Here is a 25,896-nt window from a genome sequence, read left to right on the forward strand (position 1 = left end):
AGATTAAACTAATACTTGTATCCATTCTTCACTCATCATTTGTATTAGTGAGCTGATCAAAGGATTTATTCCTATGCAACCTTGAAAGAGTACTACATGGTTGAAGATGTCTGCATTGCTATTCTTCTCAGTTCAGCAACACTGCTTGCAGATAGGGTGGTGGGTGTAGAAGGTGATGGAGAGGCAGGGTTGGGTGGGGAGAGAATAAAGGATAAAATGCAATCATGGAACTTGTGGTGTCCTTGTCCAACACTGGACCACAAATATCTAGTTCTCACGGGAGTATTCAATATTGACAGCCCCTACAGATTTCCGCTGCAGTACTCTCTAACTAATCTATCAATAAACCTCCAATTTATTTTTGATAAGTGACTTGAAATGATCTAGAAGTAGTTACTATCGCGCTTCACTCCATGGTACATAATTTTTTTGATTTAGTTGCTTTCAAGTAAATAGCAATTTTGATTTAAGTTCCAAACGTGCATTTTGTCATATTTTAAACAGCTCCTGCCTGCCTGCCTCACTTATACTCCCTGGCTAGGTAAAGGGCCTCTGGTTTATTCTCAATAATAATGCCAAGTGTCTCAGATATCACCTGCATAATTTTGCAATCTGTTGACACCAGTATTTTTCCTGTCAGAATTTCAAGTCTACTGCCAAATTAAGCAGCAACCCTAAGTGAAAAGGAAAAATAATGGAAACTGACTGGTAGAGGCCCTGTAACTCTTGTCAAGCATATTTGGTCCTCCTTACACCATACTAACAAAAGTTAAAATTCTAAACTTCCCTTTTCTGGAAAATTACATGTACTCAGTACACTGAACATGCTAACTAGTTGTATCAAGATTTATTTAAGCCAATGCAATGAATTTTAGGTGCTTTGTTCACTAAAATTATCGCTTACCACATTTAACACAACTAATTAGACAGTAACCTATTCTTCAGTAGACGTGACAGAACCACTGGTTCAACAGACACTGACCTGCCAAGTTTGGTATCAGGATCCTGAAGGCTTTGTCTCCAATTAACATATTTGAACATAGCACATTACACCATAGTACAGGCCTTTCAGCCTACAATGCTGTGTTGACCTTTTAACTTACCTGAAGATCCCACCTTCCCTCCTACATTGCCCTCTTTTTTCTATCATCCACATATCTATCTAAGCATTTCTTATATGTCCTTAATATATCGGCCTCTTTCACCATCCCTGACAGAGCATTCCATGAAATCCCAACCATCTGTGATAAAAAAAAACCTTAATTCTGACACCCCCACTATACATTCCACCAATCGCCTTAAAATTATGCCCCCCACCCCACATATTAGCTAGTTCCACCCTGGGAAAACCTCTCTGGCTGTCCACTCAATCTATACCTCATCATCTTGTACATCTCTATCAAGTCACCTCTCATCCTTCTTCACTCTGAAGAGAAAAGTCCTAGCTCCTCATTAGACATACTCTCTATTCCAGACAAAATCCTGTCAAACCTCCTCTGCACTCCTCTGCACCCTCTCTAAAGCCTCCACATGCTTCCTTATAATGAGATTGGAACTGAACAATATATTCCTAGTGTGGTCTAATCAAGATTTTATAGAGCTGCAACATTACCTCATGGCTCTTGAACTCCATTCCTTGACTAATTATGGTCAGCACACCATATACAACAACCCGAGCAACTTCCATGGCAACTTTGTGGGATCCATGATGTTCAAATCCAACCTTCCAAAATAAATTACTTAACATTTTTCCAGGTTGAACTCCATCTGCCACTTCTCAGCTGAGCTCTGCATCCTGTCAATGTCTTGTTTTGACCTACAACAAGCTTTTCTACAATAGCCACAACTCCACCAACCTATGCGTCATTTGTATACTTACTAACCCACCAACGTCATTTATAAAATCACAAGCAGCATTAGTTTCAGAAGAGATCCCAGCAGAACACTACAGGTCATAACCTCCAGGCAGAATATGCCCCAACTACAACCACCCTCTGCCTTCTATGGGCTGAAACCAAGTTTTGCTGGATCTGATGTCTCCTGACTTCTTGCATAATCCTACCATGGGGAACCTTATCAAACCCCTTACTAAAATCCATATAAACTACATCCACTGCTTTACCTTCATCAATGTGCATTGTCACATCCTCAAGGAATTCAATTAGGCTTGTGAGGCATGACCTGTCCCTCGGGGCTGTGTCCTAAGCCCCCTCCTTTACCCTCTGTATACTCATGACTGTGTCACCACCCACAACTCCAATCTGCTACTTAAATTTGCTGACGATACTACATTGATTGGCCTTATCTGAGATAATAACGAGGCAGCCTACAGAGAAGAAGTCATCTCTTTGACACAGTGATGTCAAGAAAACAACCTCTCCCTCAATGTCACATAAACTAAAGGAGCTAGTCGTGGACTATAGGGGGAATGGAAACAGGCTAACCCCTATTGACATCAATGGATCTGGGCTTGAGAGAGTGAACAGCTTTAAGTTCCTCGGTATCCACATCTCCAAGAATCTCACGTGGTCTGTACATACTGGCTGTGTGATAAAAAAATGCATAACAGCTCCTCTTTCACCTCAGAATGTTGAAGAAGTTTGGCATGAGTCCCCAAATCCTAGAGGATTTTCTGTAGAGGCATAATGGAGAGCATCCTGACTGGCTGTATCACTGCCTGGCATGGGAATTGTACAGACAGTCCAGCACATCTGTAGATGTGAACTTCCCACTATTCAGGACAGTTGCAAAGACAGATGTTAAAAAAGGGCCTGAAGGATCACTGGGGACCCGAGTCACCCCAACCACAAACTCTTCCAGCTGCTACCATCCAGGAAACAGTAACACAGCATCAAAGCCAAGACCAACAGGCTCTGGGACAGCTTCTTCCACCAGGCCATCAGACTGATTAATTAATGCTGATACAACTGCATTTCTATGCTATATTGCCTGTCCTGTTGTACATACTATTTATTACAAATTACTATAAATTGCACATTGCACATTCAGACGGAGACATAATGTAAAGATTTTACTCATCCTGTATCTGAAGGATGTAAGAAATAAAGTCAATTCAATTCAATTCAATAAATTCAAAGTCATGCTGATTATTCCTAATCAGGCTATGGTTCTCCACATAAATACCATCTCTAAGAATCCTTTCCAATAGTTTGCTCCAAACTGATATAAACTCACTGGTTAATAATTCCCAGATATACCGCTATTACATTTCCTAACAAAGGAATAACATTTTCCACTCTCGAGTCATCTGGTACTACTCCTGTGGCAAGACAGCAGCTAATATTTGGTTTAGTCAAGCAGGGCCATGCAATTGAAAACTTAAATATTCCTAATTATTCATCATTGACATGATTTACCAATACAACTGCATAAACAAGAATAGGGACTAAAAGAATGGGTATGTTCTTACATTAGTAATGGAAAAGGTCCTCCAATTGATGTATGTCCAAAGTAACTTTTTGGTCCTATCTTGTATAAATGTGTCATCTGAAAGAGAGTTGATAGTAATAGCATAAGTATGTTCTTTGTATCTGCTGGAGCAGGTTCCAATTTTGGTTTTACAGTAGAGTTGTACAATGGCTTTTCAACTTACCTCACTGATGAGTATTATCACAGCTCCAATGACAGTTACTAGTTCACCCAGAAGTCTCAAGTAATCTTCCTTTGTTTGATAGGATTCCTAAAATTTTAACTTCTTTAGTAAATGATTTTGGTTATGAAAATATTTTCCAATAATATACAAACATAAAAGAACGACTCTTGAACATGAATTAGAACCTATGTAACAAATTTTGCAACAACAGATAAGCACTGTAAGAAATTGTGGCAATGCCTGTCTAAAATTAGGTGTATAAGATTATGAGAAGCATTGATTGTGTGGATAGTCAGAGGCTTTTTCCCAGGGCTGAAATGGCTAGCATGAGAGGGCATGGTCTTAAGTTGCTTGGAATTAGGTACAGAGGAGATGTCAGGGGTGCATCACTTACACAGAGAATGGTGGGTGTGTGAAATGGGCTGCCAGTGATGGTGGTGGAGGCAGATACAATAGGGTCTTTTAAGAGACTCCTGGACAGGTACATGGAGCTTAGAAAAATAGAGGGCAATGGGTAACCCAAGGTAATTTGTAAGGTAAGGACATGTTCGGCACAGCTTTGTAGGCTGAAGGCCCCGTATTGTGCTGTAGGCTTTCTATGTTTCTAAAATACTAACCCCACCATACCAAATACCAATACTTGCTAACTACACATAATTGATAAATTGACAAGAATATTTAGGCAATTTTATTTATAGTTTTGACCTGTTCAAATAGACATGTTTACATGCAAAATGCTTTTTATCTCTCTTTGTTTCATATGCATCCAATCAAGAGATCCTCGTGGTATGTTTAATGTTTTCAGTCTCTTAAAATTGTTTCTTGCAATTTCCATTATTCCTATTTTCATATTATCAGTAAAGAAAGTTTCAGTCTCTTTACTACTTAAACCATATAGTACCTGCACTGTTTTGTTTATATTTAAAAAATGGAAAAGATTTAAGAAGTTTAACCAATTGAAAAGAACTGCAGCTCAAATTGTGGACAAGGTGAAATGTAGGCTGTTAATGTCTAGTCTCAGTAGCATGCATTGGTTGTTGAACTCAAATCCTGGATTAACTTGATTGTGAAACCCAATTTGGACATTTAATTGGACAAATAGAGACAACTAAAATAATCATAATATTAGATATATCTCCAGTCAATAAAACATAAAATTAGTTGATAGGTCTGTTCATCACATCATTCTTAGTAAGATTACCTCTCACACAGACACTTATATTTTCACAATCATGTTTTTCCCTTTTTCTTATTGAAGAAAATCAACTGGTTTGACTTTAGAGCTGATCTATTTTCAGGTATGAGCAGCAATCATTTATTAGATTTGAAATGCTTTAGCACCATGATTGAGACCATTTTAAGAAGCAAGTACACATATCATTATTGTAATAAATGAGTATTTCTTATGATTAATGCTCCCCATCCCCATTCTGTTCTTTCACCTAGCTCTTTTTATCCACAACTCTACATGTAATCAAGTAGGCCTGGATTTAAATTTAAAGAGTTGTAACCCTCTTGGTCCTTCCATGCAAATTGTATTAACCAGACATAAAGTTATCCATTTCACACAGCATGCTTTATTCTTATTTTCAACTACATGTGTAGCTCAATAATAGATGTTTCAATAACACAACACCTGCAAAAATTCATTATATGATAATCAACATTTTCTCTGAACTGCACAGAAGAAGTATTTACCAATTCACACAGTTTTAAAATACTTTTACCACTAACATTTGGTTTTGGATATAATTATACTTACTGATAAAGTCTTTTGTATTTTAACAACATATTCACCAAACTGGCCAGGTGGAACTGGTTTCAATGGTCGGTATAGACTTGAGATAGTGAATACTGTGATATAAAGACTATAAGAAACCATCCACATTAGGAAATACTTGTATGCAAACAAAATCCATTTCTGCTGTATTAATTCTTTTACTGGTTTAGCATCAATGAATTTATGAACCTACAAAAACAAAAGATACCTGATCATTTCTAGAAGAAATTTAAATATCAAAATCTCAGAGGTTTCAAGGGCTTATAATGGCACACAAAGAAAAGATTTATATGTAATAAAAACAACTCTGGATAAAACTTGCATCTCTGCTACTCACTGATGGTTAAATCTGGTTTGCACACAAATTACAAACATATTCCATGCCTGATAGCACAGCTTTGTGGAAAAATGGAAGTTTGATCCATTAATTTTATTGCCACGTGTTCCTATTGAAAATAATCCATGCCCTTTCTCACATTATTGTAGCAGCTGAGCTCTTCAAACAAGTAACTGGAAATTCCGGTAATGCACAAGACTAAGATGATGAATACTCTTGATGTTCTTGGTATTTCATTAAACTAAATTTGAAGCCAACACAGACATTACTGGAATCATGGGTAGTGAAGAAGATTGTCAAAAGACACAGATGGATAAGTGGCAAATTGAGTTTAATCCAGGTGAGTATGAGGTGTTCCATTTTGGATGTCAAACATAAGGGGAATGGGCTCAACAAATGGCAAGGCCCTTAACAGCACTGATGTAAAGAAAGATCTTGGGGTCCAAGTCCATAGTTCCCTGAAAGTGGTAACTCAAAATGTTAGGGTGGTAAAGAAAAAGGAAATGCTTGTCTTAATCAGTTGTGGCATTGTAAATAAGAATCAAGAAATAATATTGCAACTATATAAAACTATGGTTTAGCTGCATTTGAAGCACTATGTTCATTTCTGATAGCCCCATTATAGGAAGGCTGTGGAGGATTCGGAGAGAGTGCAGAGGAAGTTCACAGGAACCTACGTGGATTAGAGCATCAGCTATAAAAGAGAGGGTGGAAAATGAGTGGCTGAAAGGGGATCTGATAAAAGTTCAAAAACTTATGAGACATATACATAAGGTAGAGAGTCAGAGTCACCTTCCTAGGGTAGAAACATCAAATACTAGAAGACCAAGAGGAATTGTTACAGTTTACAGGAGTTGTGTAGGGCAAGTTTTTTAACATAGAGTGGTAAGTGCCTGAAATGTGCTGTCAGGGGTAGCGGTGGATGCGGACGTGATAGGCCACATGAGAATCATTTGGACAGACACATGAGAGAAAGGTAGGGTATAGATCCTGTGCAGGCAGTTGGGCTGGCATCATGGTTGAAGAAGACTTTGTGGACCACAGGGTCTGTTCCTTGTTCTGTTCTATGTACAAACCCCATTGCCAGAAAAGTTGGGATATTTTCCAAAATGCAATAAAAACAAAAATCTGTGATATGTTAATTCACGTGAACCTTTATTTAACTGACAAAAGTACAAAGAAAAGATTTTCAATAGCTTTACTGGCCAACTTAATTGTATTTTATAAATATACACAAATTTAGAATTTGATGGCTGCAACACACACAACAAAAGTTGGGACAGAGGCATGTTTACCATTATGTTACATCACCTTTCCTTTTAATAACACTTTTTAATTGTTTTGGAACTGAGGATACTAATTGTAGTAGATTTGTAATTGGGAAATTTTGTCCATTCTTGCTTGATATAAGACCTCAGCTGCTCAACAGTCCGTGGTTTCCGTTGTCTGATTCTCCTCTTCATGATGCACCATACATTTTCAATAGGAGATAGATCTGGACTGGCAGCAGGCCAGTCAAGCACACGCACTCTGTGTCTACAAAGCCACACTGTCGTAGCCCGTGCAGAATGTGGTCTGGCATTGTCCTGCTGAAATAAGCACGGACGTCCCGGGAAGAGACGTTGCCCTGATGGCAACATATGTCTCTCTAAAATCCTAATATACACCTCAGAGTCAATGGTACCTTCACATACATGCAACTCACCCATGCTGTGGGCACTGATGCACCCCCATACCATCACAGATGCTGGCTTTTGCACCTTTCGCTGATAACAATCAGGATGGTCGTTTTCATCTTTGGTACGGAGAATTTGACGCCCGTTTTTTCCAAAAAACTAGCTGAAATGTGGACTCATCTGACCACAGCACAGGGTTCCACAGACTTTCGGTCCATCTGAGATGAGCTTGGGCCCAGAGAACTCATCGGCGTTTCTGCATAGAGTTGATGTATAGTTTCCTCCTTGCGTAATACAGTTTCAAAATGCATTTCTGGATGCAGCGACAGACTGTGTTAAGTGACAATGGTTTTCCAAAGTACCCCTGAGCCCAGGTGGCCATAATTGTCACAGTAGCGTGATGGTTTCTTAGGCAGTGCCACCTGAGGGCTCGAAGATCACGCACATTCAACAGTGGTTTCCGACCTTGCCCTTTACGCACTGAGATGTCTCTGAATTCTCTGAATCTTTTCACAATATTATGTACTGCAGATGTTGAAAGACCTAAATTCTCTGCAATCTTGCATTGAGAAATGTTCCTTTTGAACTGACTAACTGGGTGAGTTTGGAAATTAAATCGGTACCAGGTTATGCTCTGGGTTCTATTTTAGGGACTTCTCTCCCTTTTGCTCTTTCTAAATTGCCGAAACGAATTGACAACCCGATAGTTAAACATACTTTACGTATATGGTTTCAATTTCGGAAATTTTTCGGGTTGACTCAATTCATTTTAAATATTCCTATTGTATCTAATTGCTTTTTCCACCCTTCAATTATAGATCAAGCTTTTTCGGCTTGGAAAACTAAGGGATTACTAAGATTTTCTGATTTATTTTTGGACAATTGTTTTATATCTTTTGAGCAATTATCTAATAAATATAATTTGCCTAGATTTCATTTTTTTAGATATTTACAGATTAGGTATTTTTTAAGTACGGTACTTCCTACGTTTCCAAATTTTGTGTCTTCAGATATTTTGGAGAGTTTGTTTGAATTAAACCCTTTTCAAAAAGGGCTTATATCAAAACTTTATAATATAATTATGAAGCTACGTTCAGAGCCCCTTTATAAGACAAAAAATGATTGGGAAAGAGAGCTTAATCTTATTATTCCTATTGAGAATTGGGATAGAGTTCTTCAATTAGTTAATACATCATCTATATGTGCCAAACATTCATTAATACAATTTAAGGTCGTACATAGGGCCCATATGTCCAAGGATAAATTAGCTTATTTTTATTCTTATATAAATCCTATTTGTGATAGATGTCAATTTGAAACCGCGTCTTTAACTCATATGTTTTGGTCATGTCCGCTTTTGAAAAAATATTGGAAATATATTTTTGATATTATCTCTGCGGTTTTGAACATCGATTTACAACCCCATCCTATTACCGCAATTTTTGGTTTACCAATGATGGACTCACTTCATTTATCTTCTTCCGCCTGTCGAATGATTGCATTTCTCACTCTGATGGCCAGAAGATCTATTTTGTTGAATTGGAAGGAAATTAATCCTCCCACTGTATTTCATTGGTTTTCTCAAACTATGTTATGTTTAAATTTAGAAAAAATTAGAAGTGGTGTATTCGATACTTCTATTAAATTTGAAAAGACATGGAGACCATTTATTCAATATTTTCATATGATGTAATATAACCCTGTTCCAAGCTTATTTGATTTTCCAGCTTTAATCTTATTTATGTTGAGAGGATCGGAGTTGACGACACTGATGATTATGTATTCTTGTGAGATATTATAAACAGCCCTTTTTTTTCTTTTTCTAGTTTTTCTTTCTTTTTTTTCTTTTTTGCTTCTTTTTTCTTCTTTATTAGATATTAGATTAGTAGGTTAGTTAATATTGCAAACATTTTTTTCTTTTTTCTGTTTTTTTATATCATATATTATGAAATACCTAGATTTACCTTGTTCATACATATACTGTATGGTTCATGTTTTGGGAAAACTCATTTATACTGTAATCATTGCTTATGTATTCTTTCATGTGCAATGAGAATTTGTATGTTTGTAATCCCTTTATTAATATATCAATTGTATTTTGTTCATACTATTAATATTAATAAAAAGATTGAAAGAGAGAACTGACTAACAATTCTCTCACGAATTTTGGCACCAAGGGGTGAGCCTCGACCCATCCTTGCATGCAAAGACTGAGCCTTTGATGGATGCTACTTTTATACCCAGTCAAGCCTGCTTAATGTGGAGTCTTTCAACCCAGTGTTACTTGAATATTCTGTGCACTTTTCAATCTTATTTTAACTCTGTCCCAACTTTTGTTGAGTGTGTTGCAGCCATCAAATTCTAAATTTGTGTATATTTACAAAATACAATTAAGTTGGTCAGTAAAACTATTGAAAATCTTTTCTTTGTACTTTTGTCAGTTAAATAAAGGTTCATGTGAATTAACATATCACAGATTTTTGTTTTTATTGCATTTTGGAAAATATCCCAACTTTTCTGGAAATGGGGTTTGTAGTAAGTTTAACATTTAAATGAGTATTCTAGGTGTATAAAAGCAATTAAGCAGTGCTAACATGTGCAGAATATGAGTCATATTTCACAGCTGCTATTACAAGTGTCCAGACTAACTTTCTCAGAGTAGTTATTGCAAAGAAAATGGTTGATAATCACCACCTAACTGTGTTAAATGCTCCTCAGCCAACTTTCTAGACATTAAGTTTCCAAAGCTGAGAACCAACCCAAAAACTCCTGAAAAAATTTACATTATGTTTTGTGAAACCCATTTAAAATTCTATTCTTTGGATTAGAAGCAAAAATATTTTAAAAAACTGAGGAATGCTAAATTGGCTAGGCTGTTGAAATAGAGAATCAATACCATTAAGGGCTATATAGTACACATTAAGATTGTAACTGCTTGTTAAGAAAATATTATACATTGCCAGGGGATAATTTTCTATACAATTAGATATTTTAGCAATGACATGGCCTAATAGTTACCTCACTACTCCTGCTGTTCGTAATAATGTGCAGAACTGATTTTTGATCTCCCCATGTATCAATGTTGGTGAGGTCATAAGTACAATACGAAATTGTTCCCATGGTCCAGTACATCTTCTTCTGTTTTTGAACTAAATAGTTGAACATCTACGAATTACAGTTCAATCAATGTATTAAAACACATAATCATTAAAGAGAGATTTGATTTAAACATCCTTTAACAAATGTGCCTTAGAAATATTCAAAACTATTAATCGTGCTTATGAGCAGTGACTGAATATGAATGCATGTTACATTTGCTGTTAAAGAGTTGTAAGTGAGAAGTAAATACAACAGTAACAATAAAATTGCAGGCTGTTATTCTGAATATTATTAGGAGATGGCACCAAATAGCGCAGTAATATGCACGTTATACACCGAAAGGGACACCTTTCATTTTTACAGTAGAGTCAGGTTAATTTTTAATTGGCAGATACTGTATATCACAGAAAATAAAATTCAGAACATAATCATATAAGAGGATGATTTTGTTCACAAACAATGATGGTATATCAATGCAATTATTTACCTCTAAATGCCCCTCAGCTACTGCAAGCTTCAATGGAGTGTAACCATCATTGTTCGTTATCTCCTCAAGATTTGGCTGTTGTTTCTCAGTCATAAGAGATGTAATGAGATCATACATTGAATAAGACTGGCTTTTCTCCTCTTGTAGAACCAACATATGAAGTACTGTATTGCCTGTTCAAAAGAATTTCAGACCTAATCAAATAGAAACAACATGCTTGAAGAACAAACATGATGATTGTTTTTTTCCCCTTACATTTACTTGTATCTTTTGACAATAATTTCAAATCTGTGAAGTTTGGTTCTTGAAACCCCTCCTTCTAACTTCACGGATGGGACCAATCTCTGTCCAGCCTATCAGTACCCGAAAGAAGGTGTACAACACCATCAAACCTTCTCTCAACTAGAGAGAGCCAAATCACAAGTCCAAGAAAGGAAAATCCAAAATTTGAAAATAAATAATATTAAGCACTGTAAATGAACAGAGAATATTTCACCTCAATCACTAGGTCCACATTGTTTATCCTTATGCTAAAGTGTATTCATTTGTATTCAATTTTGTCACATGCCTGTCAACACCTGCCGACATCTTTTGAAATCCATTCTCCTTATCCTTTACCACATTTCCAAGGCTTATATCAATTACACATTTAGAATTTTAAGTTACCCCATTCATGTCTATGTTTCCTGGGGCATCGAGTGTCTGCTGTCACCCAGTCTGGTCCTGTTTCTAGTGTTATTCTGCATTCTATCCATAACATTACTTCTTATCCATGCTACCAATAACCTTTTTAGTCCATGGGCATCAAGCTTGCCTACCATTTACTTATGGTATCCTATAAATACCTTCAAGCATTCAGATGTCAATCCACTGCATTACCTTTATCAAACTGAAGAGGAGAATACAAATAAATAGAGATCACATTGTATACGCAAATTGATGGAATGGCTTTGAGGACAGATGGGGTGGTAATTCACAATTCATTTTTTATCCATTTAATACTTTCTCTTGTAGAGTGGAAAACAAATATCAGTCGCATTAGCTACAGAATCCTCAATGCATGGTTAGAAGCTAAAATAAAGCACCTTCTTGGGAGTGTTTGGAATGATATTGACTACAAACATTGGGGCGCACAGTAAACATCAGAAGGAACGCACCAATACACAAGCCACCCGCTTGATGGGACAAGCAAGAGAGACTCACTTGTCCTATCATGCACTTCTGTCACATCTGGGGAAAGAGTCTGTGCTTCCCACACTGGCTTCATCAATCTCTGAACCAAAAGAACTGCAAATAAATTATCCTAGAACCCAAGAAACTGTCAAAAAGGAAACACAGTCCTTTGCTTTAGAAGAGTGCAGCATTGAGTTCGTCCTTCTTTCAGTAAGCCCAGTTCGCTTCTGCAAATATCAGATTCAGGTTTATTATCACTGGCATGTGACGTGAAATTTGTTAAATTAGCAGCAGCAGTTCAATGCAATACATACTATAGAAGAAAAAAAATAATGATAATAATAATAAGTAAATCTTATTCAGTATACTTTACACAGTATACAGATATTGAATAGATTAAAAATTGTGCAAAAAACAGAAACACCATTTTTTTTTACAAAGTGAGGTAGTGCCCAAGGGATCAATGTCCATTTAGGAATTGGATGGCAGAGGGGAAGAAGCTGTTCCTGAATCGCTGAGTGTGTGTCTTCAGGCTTCTGTACCTCCTACCTGATGGTAACAGTGAGAAAAGAAACCGAAAGAGCTGCAGAAGGTTATAAATCTAGTCAGCTCCATCTTGGATACCAGCTTACTAAGTACCCAGGACATCTTCAAGGAGCGGTGTCTCAGAAAGGCAGCGTCCATTATTAAGGTCCTCCAGCACCCAGGGCATGCCTTTTTCTCACTGTTACCATCAGGTAGGAGGTACGGAAGCCTGAAGGCACACACTCAGTGATTCAGGAACAGCTTCTTCCCCTCTGCCATCCGATTCCTAAATGGACATTGAATCTTTGGACACTACCTCACTTTTTTAATACATACAGTATTTCTGTTTTTGCATGCTTTTTTAATTTATTCAATATATGTATACTGTAATTGATTTACTTGTTTATTTATTTATTTTTATTTTTTTTTCTCTCTCTACTAGATTATGTATTGCATTGAACTGCTACTGCTAAGTTAACAAATTTCACATCACATGCTGGTGATAATAAACCTGATTCTGATTCGGAGAAGCTGGATTCTGATTCTGGGTGCTGGAGGTCCATAGGAATGGACACTGCCTTTCTGAGACACCACTCCTTGAAGATGTCCTGGGTACTTTGTAGGTTAGTGCCCAAGAGGGTGCTGACTAAATTTATAACTCTCTGCAGCTTCTTTCAGTCCTGAGCAGTAGCCCCTCCCCCCATACCAGACAGTGATGTAGCCTGTCAGAATGCTCTCCACGGTACATCTATATTTAACTAAAGTGCTGAAACACTGTAAATGTACAAACTGGTATACATACCCCTCCTTCAGAAAGCTTTTCTTGTACATTATAAGCAGACAATTTTCTACCAAAGGACATGCAAGCAAATGTTAGAACTAAGATGTCCAGCATCCATTATGTTTTGTACTGGATAACAAAGATGGCCAAAATTAAGGATTATGCAATAAGATTATAAAATGCATATAAATTATAAATTCTAACCTCTTCTGAAAGATTGTGCTGTTGAACCGTGCGCAAAATAATATTGCTCTAAAAAGTGACAGAAACTGGATGCAATAAAATGTTCATCTCCAACCATCAACAAAATTTCCTGACAGATCTCGGCTAAATTCACTGAAACTAAATCAGAGTCGAATAATCATACAGGGCAACTAGTCTGAGTTAATCCGAGATTCCTCATGGAAATAAATCACATGCTTTCAGCATTAAGTAGTTTCTAAACCCAGCAGTGTTGTAAATTCCACTTTTATGTAACTGCTTTACTTTCTTCATCAGCACATGTGCTACTGCATTTATAATCCAGTTCATTTCAGGTATAATGTGATTGCTGTGGTAGATGTCAATCCTATTTCTGGATTTGCACATTCAAAACTTTCAGAAAGGTAAGGAAATCTGCACTGTTTTAAAGCATTTCTATCTGGACATTCAAACAAGTGTTCTATGAGTACAAAAAAGAATGATTTTTTTAAAATAAAATTTATCATTTTAATTCTATTATACAGAAGTTATAAAGTCACCAGAGTTGATCTTTTTACCAAAAAGCAAAAATTGTAAAACTTTGATAATCCACTATCTATTTGGAAATCCTAATGATTCGACACTTGGATCTCCAGGTGATGTTTGCCACCCTCCCCTTTCATTCACTGAGGCGCCACTTCCCATGCTTTCCTTAAACTCATCTGGTTTTGATTTCCCTTTGAATTTTATCTGCTTCTGTTTTCCACACTCCCTTTAAACTCAGTGGAAAATATATTATTCTACTGTTTAACATTTGAAGAAAATGATGCATTAATAAATAACATCCAATCGTTGTGAAAACCTGCCAGTTTGGCATCAAAGATATGGGCACACCAGGTTAACTAAACTTTGATGCAACTCTTTTAAAGCAAGTTAAACAGCTCAAGTCTTTTCTTAACTTCAGTCATAAATCACACCTGGTTCCAGATACTTTGAGAGGAAAGATTCTGTGAGAGGAATGATAATTGCACATGAATTTGAAAAGAATTACTTTGTGGTAAATGAACAATGGAGTATTTACCTTTGGAATCCTGTGCATCCAGTGGAGCATTGTGCTGAATAAGAGTTCTAACAATCTCCTCGTTACCAATGCATGCAGCAAATGACAACACAAATTCACCTGTCAGTAGCAAAAATATGGTAGCAACTCTTACTATCAATTTTAAAAATAGGCAGCAAAATCAATTCTAGTGCTGAGCCTTTTTAATCTAGTCGACATATCAGATACAAAATTGCTATATTTTACTAAAGATATACAATTTCAATCAACGTTTCTGTACAATGAGTGAGACATTTAATACAGATAAGTCGCATATGGCAATTGGAAAATCAGTTATGAATATTGAGTTAATAAATAACATGCAACTCTGCTATCTCATATCACTATATATATTTATTCTGCAATGCACACTTGTCAAGCATCTGTTAATCAACCATGCACTGGATTCTATTTTAATGTATCAAAAATAAAAATCAAGATTGTGTTCATAAAATTCACAAAATTGGAGCTTTCTAGAGCACTTTAAAACACTTAGGAACTTTTAACCCACTTTCGGTTCATCTAGATGTAATTCTACACATGGTGCAAAGCCAAACAATGAATTCAAATCTTGATCATTCTCAATTATCAATCTAATTAATAAGTTACACAGTGACTTTTATGAAAAAGCAACTGAGATCGTTCTCTGTCAGATTCACAGGGAAAAGTGAAGATGTAAGAGTAAACAGAGGAAGTCAAGGAGTTGACCACCCTGGAATTCTAAGAGGGAAAGGAAGGGGAAGATATATCTGCTAGAGAATCTTTTGGTCCGAGAATGCACCAATGACTTATGCAAGGTTCAGAACAGATTTAGTAGCAATAACTTAATGAGGATATATTAAAACACCCATTTTATAACTGGTGCAAAGACCCTTCATTTTACAGTGTTCCAGAATAATACCTCAATAATCCATGTCACTTGAATTCTCAGTATAAAAGCTAAACCTCACCATAGTAGCATTGACAATCGTCTCCCTGGACAAAGCAGGAACCAGTTGCACGTGAATTGAACAAATCAGCACCTCGATTCAGCAATTCCTTAACCATGTCTAAATCTTGTTTCAAAACAGCAACATGCATAGGTGTTTCCCCTGGATGTTGACAAAATGATATAAGAAGCAATTAATGCATATAAGCAGATTAAGAAAGGTCACTGCATCAATTAAGCTTCACACAGTGTAAAAAAAATCTGATCTTTAGGTTTAACAACAATATCCTCCCCTCCATTTTGTGTAGAATTTCAAACTAGTTCTTATGATTTGGAAATGTGGCTCAGTCCTATTTGGAGGGCTGGTCAAGAGCTAGCATTGCTAACTTTGGAATGATACATTGGAAGCTATCGTAACTCAAACTAAGAGAGCATCACCAAATTCGGTGTTCAAATAGTATACTTAGAGCTGAGAATTTAATACTCTGGATTCTGACTACCAGACTACAATTTCCTGGTAGTTCCACTTTGTTATTAAACTTTAAATGATTGATAATGTCATGTTACAATTATTGCTCAGTCATTCAAATCTTCACATTCAAACAAATACGGGATAATTGAGGAGACAAGGATAAATTCCAGAAAGAAATATTATCAAGACTGGCATTGGTTATCGACTCATGTGTAAACACACTACCCTGAAATCATGATCACTGGCAGAAGATTGAAAAATATGGTTTCTTTTATATCTGATGTTGCCTTGGTTGAAGTATTTCCTATTTACCTTTGTACATTTCAGATGTCATTGGTTCATTAATCAGTGATGGTATCCGATCCAGAATGAATCTTGCTATTTCGTTATTGCCACTGAACAGTGCTGAATGTAGGATTGTTTCTTCCAAGTCCCCTTTGAAGAATATTGTTGAATATTAGTTTCAAGGCAAATAGATAGAACATCAAATCAATTAAAGCCATCGATGCTTAGAGACCCCTTCAGAATCTCAGATGGTGACAAGAGGGCATAGAGGAGTGAGATATGCCAACTAGTGGAATGATGCCGCAGCAACAACTTGGCACTCCATATCAGTAAGACAAAAGAGCTGATTGTGGAATTCAGGAAGGGTAAGATGAAGGAGCACATACCAATCCTCATAGAGGGATCAGAAGTGGAGAGAGTGAGCAGCTTCAAGTTCCTGGGTGTCAAGATCTCTGAGGATCAAACCTGGTCCCAACATATTGATGTAGTCATAAAGAAAACAAGACATCCGCTATACTTTATTAGGAGTTTAAAGAGATTTGGCATGTCAACAAATACACTCAAAAACTTCTATAGTTGTACCATGGAGAGCATTCTGACAGGCTGCATCACTGTCTGGTATGGGGGGGGGGGGGGGGGGGCTACTGCACAGGACTGAAAGAAGCTGCAGAAGATTGTAAATCTAGTCAGCTCCATCTTGGGTACTAGCTTACAAAGTACCCAGGAAATCTTAAGGGAGCGGTGTCTCAGAAAGGCAGCGTCCATTATTAAGGACTCCCCTCACCCAGGGCATGCCCTTTTCTCACTGTTACCATCAGGTAGGAGGTACAGAAGCCTGAAGGCACACACACAGTGATTCAGGAACAGCTTCTTCCCCTCTGCCATCTGATTCCTAAATAGACATTAAAGCTTTGGACACTACCTCACTTTTTAAAATAAACAGTATGTATGTTTTTGCACATTTTATTATATCTATTCAATATACATAATTGAGTTACTTGTTTATTTATTATTATGTTGTATTTTTTTCTCTCTCTGCTAGATTATGTATTGCGTTGAACTGCTGCTGCTAAGTTAACAAATTTCATGTCATATGCCAGTGATAATAAACCTGATTCTGATTCTGACAGTTTCCCTCTTTTATAATCTAATATATTTCATTTGTTTGTTAAGTCCAGTCTATATCAAACATGGCAAAAAAGTACTTCATTTTAAAGGTTCAGACACTTCCGTCAATGATGTGGGAAAGCTGACTGTGCTCTGACAAATGTCTGCAAAAAGAGATGTTGCCAAATCTCCCTCCCTGATGAAAATTTCAGATTCTTTGTTCCATTGACATTGACTACAAAACATTTTCTAATATTAAAGCTATATTAAGTCTGAAAGGACATATGTTATGTACAGTACACTTGAATTTATGGAAACCAGTAATTAAATCATAGAAACATAGAAAGCCTACAGCACAATACAGGCTCTTTAGCCCACAATGCTGTGCCGAACATGTACTTACTTTAGAAATTACCTAGGGTTACCCATAGCCCTCTATTTCCCTAAGCGCCATGTACCTATCCAGATGTCTCTTAAAAAACCCTATGTATCTCCCTCCACCACTATCGCTGGCAGCCTATTCCATGCCCTCACCACCTTCTGCGTAAAAAAACTTGCCCCTGACATCTCCTCTGTACCTACCTCCAAGCAATTTAAAACTATGCCCTCTCGTGTTAGCCATTTCAGCCCTGGGAAAAAGCCTCTGACTATCCACACGATCAATGCCTCTCATCATCTTATACACCTCTATCAGGTCACCTCTCATCCTCCTGCAATCCAAGGAGAAAAGGCCGAGTTCACTCAACCTATTCTCATAAGGCATGCTTACCAATCCAGGCAACATCCTTGTAAATCTCCTCTGCACTTTTTCTATGTTTTCCACATCCTTCCTGTAGTGAGGTGACCAAAACTGAGCACAGTACTGCAAGTGCAGTCTCACCAGGGTCCGATATAGCTGTAACATTATCTCTTGGCTCTTAAACTCAGTCCCACCATTGATGAAGGCCAATGCACCATATGCCTTCGTAACCACAGAGTCAACCTGCGCAGCTGCTTTGAGTGTCTTATGGACTCGGACCCCAAGATCCCTCTGATCCTCCACACTGCCAAGAGTCTTTCCGTTAATATTATATTCTGCCATCATATTTCACCTACCAAAATGTACCACCTCACACTTATCTGGGTTGAACGCCATCTGCCACTTCTCAGCCCAGTTTTGCATCCTCTCAATGTCCCGTTGTAACCTCTGACAACCTTCCACACTATCCACAGCACCCCCCAACCTTTGTGTCATCAGCAAATTATTTCTAACCCATCCCTCCACTTCCTCATCCAGGTAATTTATAAAAATCTCGAAGAGTAAGGGTCCCAGAACAGATCCCTGAGGCACACCACTGGTCACTGACCTCCATGCAGAATATGACCCATCTACAACCACTCTTTGCCTTCTGTGGGTAAGCCAATTCTGGATCCACAAAGCAATGTCCCCTTGGATCCTATGCCTCCTTACTTTCTCAATAAACCTTGCATGGTGTACCTTATCAAATGCCTTGCTGAAATCCATATACACTACATCTACTGCTCTACCTTCATCAACATGTTTAGTCACATCCTCAAAAAATTCAATCAGGCTCATAAGGCACGACCAACCTTTGAGAAACCCGTGCTGACTATTCCTAATCATATTATGCCTCTCCAAATGTTCATAAATCCTGCCTCTCAGAATCTTCTTCATCAACTTACCAACCACTGAAGTAAGACATCCTGTCTATAATTTCCTGAGCTATCTCTACTCCCTTCCTTGAATAAGGGAACAATATCTGTAACCCTCCAATCCTCCGGAACCTCTACAGTCCCCATTGATGATGCAAAGATCATTGCCAGAAGCTCAGCAATCTCCTCCCTCGCCTCCCACAGTAGCCTGAGGTACACCTCATCCGGTCCCAGCGACTTATCCAACTTGAAGCTTTCCAAAAGCTCCAGCACATCCTCTTTAGTAATGCTTATATGCTCATGCTTTTCAGTCCACTGTAAGTCATCCCTACAATCACCAAGGTCCTTTTCTGTAGTGAATACCGAAGCAAAGTATTCATTAAATACCTCTGCTATCTCCTCTGGTTCCAATCACACTTTTCCACTGTCACACTTGATTGGTCCGATTCTCTCAAATCTTATCCTCTTGATCTTCACATACTTGTAGAATGCATTGGGGTTTTCCTTAATCCTGCCCGCTAAGGCCTTCTCATGGCCCCTTCTGGCTCTCCTAATTTCAGTCTTAAGCTCCTTCCTGCTAGCCTTGCAATCTTCTAGATCTCTATCATTACCTACTTTTTCAAACCTTGCATAAGCTTTTCATTCCTTTTTGACTAAATTTTCAACAGCATTTGTGCACCACGGTTCCTATACCCTACAATCCTTTCTCTGAATCATTGGAACATACCTACTCAGAACCCCACACAAATATCCCCTGAACATTTGCCACATTTCTACCATACATTTCCCTGACAACATCTGTTCCCAATTTATGTTTCCAAGTTCCTGCCTGATAGCTTCATATTTCCCCTAACTCCAATTAACTACTTCCCTAACTTGACTGTTCCTATCTCACTGCAATGCTATGGTAAAGGAGATAGAATTGTGATCACAATCTCCAAAATGCTCTCCCACTGAGAGATCTGACACCTGACCAGGTTCATTTCCCAATACCAGATCAAGTATAGCCCTTCCTCTTGTAGGCTTATCTACATATTGTGTCAGGAAACCTTCCTGAACACACCTAACAAACTCCACCCTATCTAAACCCTTTGCTCTAGGGAGGTGTCAATCAATGTTTGGGAAATTAAAATCTCCCACCATGTCAACCCTATTATTATTACACCTTCCCAGAATCTGTCTCCCTATCTGCTCCTCAATGTCCCTGTTACTATTGGGTGGTCTATAAAAAACACCCAGCAGAGTTATTGACCCCTTCCTGTTTCTAACTTCCACCCACAGAGAATCAGTAGATAATCCCTCCATGACTTCCTCCTTTTCTGTAGCCGTCACACTATCACTGATCAGCAGTGCCATGCACTCACCTCTTCTGCCTCCCTCCCTGTCCCTCCTGAAACATCGAAAGCCTGGCACTCTAAGTAACCATTCCTGTCCCTGAACTATCCAAGTCTCTGTAATGACCACAACATCATAGCTCCAAGTACTGATCCACGCTCTAAGCTTATCCGCTTTGTTCATGATACTCCTTGCATTAAAATAGACACATCTCAAACCATCAGTCTAAGCGCATCCCTTCTCTATCACCTGCCTATCCTCCCTCTCACACTGTCTCCAAGCTTTCTCTATTTGAGAGCCAACTGTCCCTTCCTCTGTCTCTTCAGTTCGGTTCCCACTCCCCAGCAATTCTAGTTTAAACTCTCCCCAGTAGCCTTAGCAAACCTCCCCGCCAGGATATTGGTCCCACTGGGATTCAAGTGCAACCTGTCCATTTTGTATAGGTCACGCCTGCTCCAAAAGAGTCCCAATGATCCAGAAATCCGAATCCCTGCCCCCTGCTCCAATCCCTCAACCACGCATTTATCCTCCACCTCATTCTATTCCTATACTCACTGTCACATGGCACAGGCAGTAATCTCAAGATTACTACCTTTTGAGTTCCTGCTTCCTAACTCCCTGTAGTCTGTTTTCAGGACCTCCTCCCTTTTCCTACCCATGTCATTGATCAGAAACATTCTGGACCCTGGCACCTGGGAGACAAACTACCATCCGTGTTTCTTTCCTGCGCCCATAGAGTCACCTGTCTGACCCCCCCTAACTATAGAGTCCCCTATCACTGCTGCCATCCTCTTCCTTTCCCTATCTTTCTGAGCCACAGGGCCAAACTCTATGCCAGAGGCACAGCCACTGTTGCTTCCCCCAGGTAGGTCGTTCCCCCCAACAGTACTCAAGCAGGAGTATTTATTGTCAAGGGGTACTCTCTGGTATCTGACTCCTGCCCTTCCCTCTCATGACTGTTACCCACTTATCTGTCTCCCGATGCCCCGGTGTGACTACTTGCCTGTAGCTCCTCTCTCTCACTTTCCCTGACCAGACGAAGGTCACTGAACTGCATCTCCAGTTCCCTAACCCAGTCCCTAAGGAGCTGCAGCTCAATGCACCTGGCGCAGATGTGGCCGTCCAGGAGGCTGGGAGTCTCCCAGACATCCCATATCTGACACCCAGTACAGAACACCAGTCTCACAGACATACCTCCTGTTTCTACTCTTCACAAGTAACCTACCTCACTTCGACCCATTATCGCTGAAGCCCTGTTGAGCCAAAGCCCTCCTACTCTGTTACCCGCTCTATAAAACTCTCTTCTTTTTAAATCCTTCCTGCCAGTCTAACTCACTGACATCCACACACTTGCGCAGTTGTGCCTCGATCAAACCACTGAAGAAAAAACTGTCTCCTTTTAAACTCTTCCTGCCAGTCTCACTCACTGACCTCCACGTGCTTGTGCCATTGTGCTTAGATTGTTGCACAGTTCTGCCAAGTTATTACAGTTGCTTTCAAGAACTTATTCTCAAAATCTGGACATCCCTGGCAGGGTTAGTATTCATTACTTCTCTTTTCATACCCTTGAAAAGAAGGAGAGATACTTCCTTCATGAACTGTAAAATATCTACCTCTGTGACTTTTTTCACTCTCTGTGGAAGCAATCTGAATGCAAACACCAGGAGAAGATTGTCTGGATGAATTTTTTGGAGCTTAGAGAGTTCATATTTTACTGTCGGTGGACTTCCATCATTTCCCCTTTAAATATTGCAACCTCGGAGATTATCACTTTCACATATTAAAGATGTATCATTGGGACAATGTTGTCATCTTTCTCTTGTTCGGGGTACTAAAGATAGAATTCAAATTAAGGCATTTCTACGAGGAAGCAAAGTTGATTACAGTCCACTGGGCCTATTAAATATAAAATATAAAATATAAATATAAAAGAGTCTGCACTAGAAGCAAGTAAATGTAAGGGAGAACGAGGAGATTGAACTGCTAAACTTATGAGCTAATGTGATATGATTGACTTTCCTTTTGCTTCTTTATCCAATGAAACTAATCTCCATTTTTTCATTTTTCAATCTTTTTTATTGATTTCCAAATAAAGAATATACAAATCGGAAGAGGTTTAACAAGTAGATAATATAAAAGACATATAAACAGCAACAGTAAAAACAAAAAGTATATAATATCAAAATCAAATAAGTAAAATATTATGCTGTTATATATGCAATGGTCAAAAAAAACTACAACTCCTCATAACAATCATAAAAAAAAGATTGGAAATGTTATTGATAAGGAAAAAAAACCCACTAACTAGACTGAAACAAAAAACAAAAAAAAAAGAAAGAGAAAAAAAAGAAAGAAAAAGAAAAGAAAAAAAAAGATTGGGCAGTCCAATTGAGGATAAAATTAGAGAAAACAGAGAGAGAGAGAGAGAAAACAAACACATCCTTCCAGTCATCTCCGAACCTTTCTGGATAAGGATTTTCCCCAAAGAGAATAAAGAAAAATAAATAAATAAAAATAAATTAAATCATGTGAAAATATTGAATAAAAGGTTGTCAGATTTGTTCAAAATTAAAGATGCTTCAAATGTCCGGCTTCTAATTTTCTCCAAGCTTAAACATGACATAATGGAGGAGAGCCAATAGAAAACAGTAGGTGGGTTAGATTCTTTCCAATGTAGCAAACTAGCTCTCCTGGCCAGTAAAGTTGAAAGAGCTATCACATGTTGGGCGGAAGCAGACACTTTGCTTGCTTCCTCTGGAATAATCCCAAAAATTGCTGTAAGTGGATTAGGTTGAACATCCATATCTATAACTTTAGATAATATTCCAAACACATCCCTCCAAAAATTATTTAAACTTACACATGACCAAAACATATGAGTTAGAGTAGCCATTTCTGCGTTACATCTGTCACAAATAGGGCTTATATTATGAAACTAATCTCAATTGAAACAAAGCTGAAGTATCAGAACTGAGGGATCTTGGGGTGCAGAAATAAACAGTTATTCAAGACCATGTAACCTGCATATTTATTTGAGAGTTCTGAGGCAATACTGGGATGCTAGTGATAGATATCGAGATTAATAAATGGTCGGAGAAAAATTAATGTTAAAAGCAAAGTGAAACACAACTACAAATCTTTACGGCATAAATACCTCGAACGTAAGGGTCAAAATCTTGACTCATCAGTAAGGCTTTCATGCTGCTGGTGTCATTTGAATGAGCTGCCTTGAAAAACTCACTCCCAGGTCTGTAAAAATCACAGTGTTTCATTTACTGTATTCAAAAGTTAAAGCTATTTTAACATTTTTAAACTCTTTAAACTTTTGTGGCTTTGTGGCAATAATAATGCAAGAACGTCCACACCATTCCCCTTCCCAAGCTACATTGCTTTAGAGTTGGACAATCAGGTTGTGATCATGTCTAAAACTCAATCTATCTCCTGATCAAAATTTCAGAGATTTTAGGTAGGGTTTATGATTTCTATGCCATTGGATTTAAATTGCACTGAATATCACAAATTAATGATTTTGTCGGTAGGCAAACACCAACTGCTGTCCACATTCCCTCATATTATAAAAGGCAGTAGTGCTCATGAATACTGAGCACATACAATCTATTTTCTTTATTAAAGGCCGATCAAAATGAAGGGTGCAAATTTACAGAGAGTTTATACATCTCCCTTTCTAAGATGACAGTGGGGCTGCACCTCCCACCATTTTTGTTTCTGCTTTTCAATGTCTGTTAAGTCCAGAACCAAAAAATGATCTGGAAAGTTCAAAGGCTGTTATGTTCCTTAGCATATTAAATAGTTCAGATCATTAAAAGCAGTGAGAGGTAATGGATAATGAATCTTACTGTATCCTTCCTTGGCACCTTCTTGAGGGTGTACATCTTCTGAAAATGAGTCGCATAAACAAATTCCCAATTTTAAACCAGCTTAACAAGAACATTTCTTTTTGGATCAGACATTATTTTACTCCTCACCCTATTTTCTGCTCCAATTAAATCAACTGAGCTGCAAAACAGCATCAGACTTGAAACCACACTACCATTGCTGCAGCAAGGTTAAAATCAAGGCTCAGATTAATGTGATAGTTACTTAGACTTGCTCTACACTGTTTAATATATGCTTCAATCTTGTTTTACACTTTTCCCATTTACTCATATTGTGCAATGGAGATGGTCAAATATCTGCTTCCATTCAATACGTGGACTAAAATCTGGACGTATTACAGCTACTCCGAAGTATTAAGTATCTAACAAAGAATGTTAGTGCCCATAAAAGTGGCGATTTAGTAGTGTTGCTGTGAGTGTATTCTGATTCTCTGTTTGATTTAAGCATTAAAAGGTAAATTGTTCACAATTCTCTCATCACAATAAATTGCTGGAAATTTTTGGTTTATGGGGATCCACATTCCTGGCAATACATATTCTTTGCTAGGAAACAAGCTTGAAAATTACACCATTGAGTAAATATTGGATACTTGGATGAGATCTGGCAAAAAGAAATTTTAAGCTATAGATCTTATCCAAAAGAAATAAAACACCTGGGTCTAAAACACAGTAAAACATTTTCAGATCCCACATTACTACTCAATTCCTCACTTCTTCCCTCAGTGCTAATCAGTCTAATCAGTGCTGATTTTGCAGGCTGAAAAAAATCCTTTAAAAATATTATGTAATGAATTGTCTCTATAATTAATTTAATTCTTATTTACTAAGTTACCTGGTTTCATTCATATCCATTATGCAATGCATGTGGACTGAGTCAAATGGTTTAAGCGATTGGAATTCCAATGAAATCCTTTAAAAAACTGAAAATACAGATATACCGGTAAGTATGTTTGAAGGCTAAAAAAATTGTTAAAAATTTGATGGTACTCGTACTGCATTTGATGCCAACATATGATCTAGCATTAGGGTAACATTAGCAGTAAGTTCATTTTTAAAGCTTTAACTTTGTAATAGATTATCTATACCGCATAAACATAGAAATCTTGCTCGATACTTTTGTATTTTGAAATCCATTCTCTGCACTTTAATCCATTAGGCTATGCACAACAGTGCTTTGTCTCTTAAATCATTCCACTGAATGAAACGAGCCCAGTTGTTAGGTTAGTGGAACAAAAGAATTCACTACTCGGCAGCTAATACTAGCCTAATATTGAGAAAAACGAATCTTGCATTTTCTCTGAGAAGTCAAAAAATAATTGCAAGGAAAAAAACAAATTGCAAGCTCTTACATTCATCCTTTTCTTCAAACAATATTTGGCCTGTATTTTTCATCCCTCCTTTTATGGAAATACCATCCAATTCAAAATATATCACAAAGAACAGAAAAATCTTTTGGCCATTAGTTACTAT

At 37.7% G+C, this 25,896-nt stretch overlaps 1 protein-coding gene across 3 annotated transcripts in view; it reads right to left on the reverse strand.

Moving 5' to 3' along the window:
- The window catches only part of LOC140725502 (transient receptor potential cation channel subfamily V member 6-like), a 46,030-nt gene that overhangs the window by 18,133 nt on the left and 2,001 nt on the right, over window positions 1-25,896 (reverse strand). For 2 of the 3 annotated variants that reach the window (XM_073041035.1, XM_073041036.1), the window contains 11 exons: window positions 25,259-25,346; window positions 24,388-24,426; window positions 23,685-23,779; window positions 16,463-16,585; window positions 15,701-15,841; window positions 14,733-14,831; window positions 10,993-11,165; window positions 10,425-10,571; window positions 5,376-5,582; window positions 3,614-3,700; window positions 3,431-3,507 (listed from right to left, as the gene is read on the reverse strand). In XM_073041035.1, the coding sequence (XP_072897136.1) occupies window positions 3,431-3,507; window positions 3,614-3,700; window positions 5,376-5,582; window positions 10,425-10,571; window positions 10,993-11,165; window positions 14,733-14,831; window positions 15,701-15,841; window positions 16,463-16,585; window positions 23,685-23,779; window positions 24,388-24,426; window positions 25,259-25,290 (1,220 nt within the window). In that variant the 5' untranslated portion in view covers window positions 25,291-25,346. The remainder of the gene's footprint in view (window positions 1-3,430; window positions 3,508-3,613; window positions 3,701-5,375; window positions 5,583-10,424; window positions 10,572-10,992; window positions 11,166-14,732; window positions 14,832-15,700; window positions 15,842-16,462; window positions 16,586-23,684; window positions 23,780-24,387; window positions 24,427-25,258; window positions 25,347-25,896) is intronic. The other variant, XM_073041037.1, reaches the window with a different exon arrangement.

Source organism: Hemitrygon akajei, chromosome 3 (assembly GCF_048418815.1).
Source record: "Hemitrygon akajei chromosome 3, sHemAka1.3, whole genome shotgun sequence".
In the NCBI taxonomy this organism is placed as follows: Eukaryota; Metazoa; Chordata; class Chondrichthyes; order Myliobatiformes; family Dasyatidae; genus Hemitrygon; species Hemitrygon akajei.